The 3,651-nt window shown below is 42.3% G+C and overlaps 1 protein-coding gene across 1 annotated transcript in view; it reads left to right on the top strand.

Moving 5' to 3' along the window:
* The window catches only part of LOC101856667 (mediator of RNA polymerase II transcription subunit 15), a gene marked incomplete in the record, with an annotated part of 56,761 nt that overhangs the window by 49,681 nt on the left and 3,429 nt on the right, over positions 1 to 3,651 (top strand). The window contains 1 exon segment of the mRNA XM_035970278.1: positions 3,166 to 3,516. Within this exon segment, the coding sequence (XP_035826171.1) occupies positions 3,314 to 3,516 (203 nt within the window).

Raw genomic sequence — 3,651 nt, 5'->3', positions numbered from 1 at the left:
TTTTCCGAGATTCGCGAAGACTGTTTCCGGAAATTGCCGAGGACCCGACGAAGTCATTTTCACTGTCTTTGCAGAGTCGCAGCTGCTGGCCGTTCTAAAGTATTGAATAATCTTGTTCGTGCCTCTGGCCCAAAAAGAGTTGTATTAACTACAGGTGGTCCTTCTTTTTAACATGAGTGCACGCTTGTTCAGCACCGGCGTTTTCGGGGTTCATGTAGACTTCGGAAACTGCCGATTTAATCCGCAGTGACAGTCTGGTGGCAAAGAAAGTGCCGGTCCAATCGGCCTTTGCCAGTGCATGTAATAGGGTTAAGGCTGGTGGTGGGCGGTTCTTGATTACTGCAAACTAGGAATCGTGGAATTAACTCCGAACCCACTTTCTTTCTTCTGTGGTGATTTCTTCCGGGTGTCCATGATTTCTTCCAGTGGTTCCGACCCCTAGACAATTTAATGATTGTGTCCCACAAAGTAGCAATTTTATTACTCCGATGAATCCAACAACTAGTCAGTCCCAGTTACCTAGTCGGCTTCAAGTAGCTTCAGGATCCAGGATAACCCCCACTTCGAAACACAACGAGGCACCAACATTTTTCTTTTAAAAACAAGCTTTAAAAAAAGAAGAAAATTTTAATGAACAATATGTGAGGCATCGTTTTGCAATTTGGCGCTCGTCAAAAATAATAAAATCGAAAATATGGACATTTTCCCGACAGTTTTGCAAATGTTGTTCTGATTTTTGTTTTATTGATTCAAAACTTTTTAATGTACTTTTAAAAACAGATTACTGTGTGGGTTTTACTGAAAAACATTGATTAAAGGCGCAACAAATGTACATTTTCAGTTTCCAGAGACCATCAAGCTTTGGAAATCACCAAACTTTGGTGGCCATTTTATCGCTAATTTAACCTCTGAAACCAGACGACCCCGACCTCCTTCAATCTCAAAATCTAAACTTCTATTCAAGATAGATGTGTATTTTTTTCTGCAAAAGATGGCCAAAATGAACAAGCTCTAATATAATACCACTAACTCCAGATGTCCCAAAATTGACGAGTGCCTGATTCTACCGCGTTGAGAAACATTATATCTAATTGGTAATCGTTGGTTGATGTAAAAAAGAACTTTTCCCCTGTAGCACTAACCGATGGAATCGATTCCGGAATCGATTCTTCGCCTAGCCAAAGATAGTAAATAACAAGATGGGCCACTCAGCCAAAAAAGTGTCAGCAGGAAGTATGCTCTTTGCTTCAGATGGCGCTGCAGTCTGTTTTGAAGCTCTCTTTCGTTTTTCCAGAAGAAGAATAGGAATAGCACCTCCTTGCGTGCGCAGATCGACTGCTGTTCATCAGCAGTTCGGGTTCGTTCAGTACGGAGTTTTAGTTTTAAAAAATTTTAATGACCTCTCGCCTTTCATTCTAAAGTCAAATTAAACGAAGAAAACAATCACCCTTTCCTCCGGAAGAGGTTTTTTGTCAGCGTAACCATTTTAACAAAGCGTTCTTCCGAAATTCATTCAAAAACTTGCTAGTTTCACTTTGATTTTTTTAAACTCAAGTAGGATAACTCTGTTCGCTAAAGGTGAGCTTTTGCGAAGAGGGCGCCACCGAATTTTGAGGACACTTTTTTAATTGGCTCAAAGAGAGAAGTGGCCCCTCTTGTTATGTAGACTCTTTGGCCTAGCTAAGGCTATTTTCTGTTGCAACAAAAATATATGGGTTCGATACTAATGTGGGTTACGTTTGCCTTATATCGAGTTTTCTCGTCTTTCTGCTGAGTATAATGGTGTTGGTTTAAAAGTAAGTCCTCTTTCAATGTTTTTAGGTTGCTCGAGAGGCAGGACCTACTATTAAACGTCCGTGTGCATTAAGATTAACTACAACAACAACAAAAATAATAATAATAACAACAACAATAAAAATAATAATAATAAAACAAAACAAAACGTGCGCAGAGTATTCGAAAAGCACGAATACTGGCTTCACACTTAGCAGCGCTGATGAAGTTATTAAAATTTTGTCTAATCAAAATCATACAGCACTTGTTGGAGGAAGGTTTGATCAAAATTGTGTAGACCGGGACGTAAAATAATGCATACGTTTAAAAATAAAAACAAAATGGAGAAGGGTTCGATTTCAACGGAGTCTAGCACCATGCCTCCACCATGCCTCTTACGCTAACGCCACTGCTGGCGGCAAGGCACATGCCTGAGATCGATAATGTCATTGAGAACTTGACCCCATCAATCAGAGCGTCCAGCAGCCTGCCTGGCAGTCCGTCTTTCGACTCTCCGCTTGCCCCCTCCCCAACTAAATCGGGTTCCCTGATAAGTTATCTTTCTATTGTTTCATTGCCTTGACACAGTTTCATACTGCGCTTTAAGAATCTTGAGATTGTGGTTTGTTTTGTTTTGGTAAGTGTTTTTTTTTTACGGCGTTGGCAACTGCATAAGGTCATGTGAGCGCGCGAGGCACATTTTCAGATTGGTAGGAATTAATTTTGAGTTTTGCCCAGGTGGTGACCAAAGCCTACTCTTATTATCGATTTTAGACCACCAAGGGATCTTTAACATGTGCAACTTGTTTTGGGGACCTCTGAGATTTTTTTGCCCTTATTCGAGAAGGCAAGGTGTTAGATCTTACCTACTCTCAGATCAGGGATGTGGCTCAAAGACAGCAGTAAGAAGGAGCAAAGGAGTAGCAGTAGAAAGGCAGCACAAAGAGTCTGGAGCTCAGAGCAAAGGGGAGGGGGGAAAAAGCAATTTAATGGGGGATGGGTGGTGGGGAAAGAAAGAAGAGACGAAGGCAGACGAAGGAATATGGTTGGAAAGCAGGAAAGAAGGCTAAAAGTGTACATTTTAGAGAAGAAAATACTCCGTCAGGTTTCTAACCCGTGACCTATTGAATGAGAGGCGGAAACCATAAACTCTATCTTAAATATGTCAATCGAGTAGTCAATTCAAAACGAAACTCATGATTGTCTGCGTTCTAAGGAAAGCTACAAACCGAGTATTTCGGTCTTTCTGCTGGGATCATGCATCTCTCTCAGCCTGGGTTGGTCCTGTTAGGTAAGGCTGAAGCCCGCCTCCAAAATGATGATGTAAATTGTATCCCTGGGGCAAAAAACGTCTTCCTTAATTTTTCTTTTTCTTTAATCTCTTCGCTACAGGTTTAATCAGACAAGTCACCTCATCTAGATCGGACCTCTTCAAAAAATCTCGCTTGGCCGCCGCTAGTGGATCGTAGCCTTCACTGGCTCCGACCCCACCACCAGCCACCACAACCACAACCACAACAGCAGCCACCGCTGCATTATAATGTGCATCTTCATGGAGGAGGAGGAGGACGACAACAACAGCAGCAGCGGCAGCAACAGCGGCTCCGCGAAGCTGCAACTGAAGCAACACCACACATGGCTCATCCCACGCAGGATCCTCATGATTATCCTGGCGTTTGCCATCATCTTCTTCTTTCTCGGGATGGTCCTTATGGCTATTGGTGGAGGGATTGGTAGTACAGGGTGAGTTGTTGTTGTTGTTGTTGTTGTTGTTGTTGTTGTTGTTGTTGTCGTTGTTGTTGTTGTTGGTGGTGGTGGTGGTGGTGGTGGTGGTAGTGAAAGCTATTATGTTGTCGTATTTGTTGTTTTTGTGATGGT

This window comes from Aplysia californica, unplaced genomic scaffold, assembly GCF_000002075.1.
Source record: "Aplysia californica isolate F4 #8 unplaced genomic scaffold, AplCal3.0 scaffold00246, whole genome shotgun sequence".
In the NCBI taxonomy this organism is placed as follows: Eukaryota; Metazoa; Mollusca; class Gastropoda; order Aplysiida; family Aplysiidae; genus Aplysia; species Aplysia californica.
Note: the sequence above shows the minus strand (reverse complement) of the source record. Positions and strands in the feature narration are given on the sequence as shown.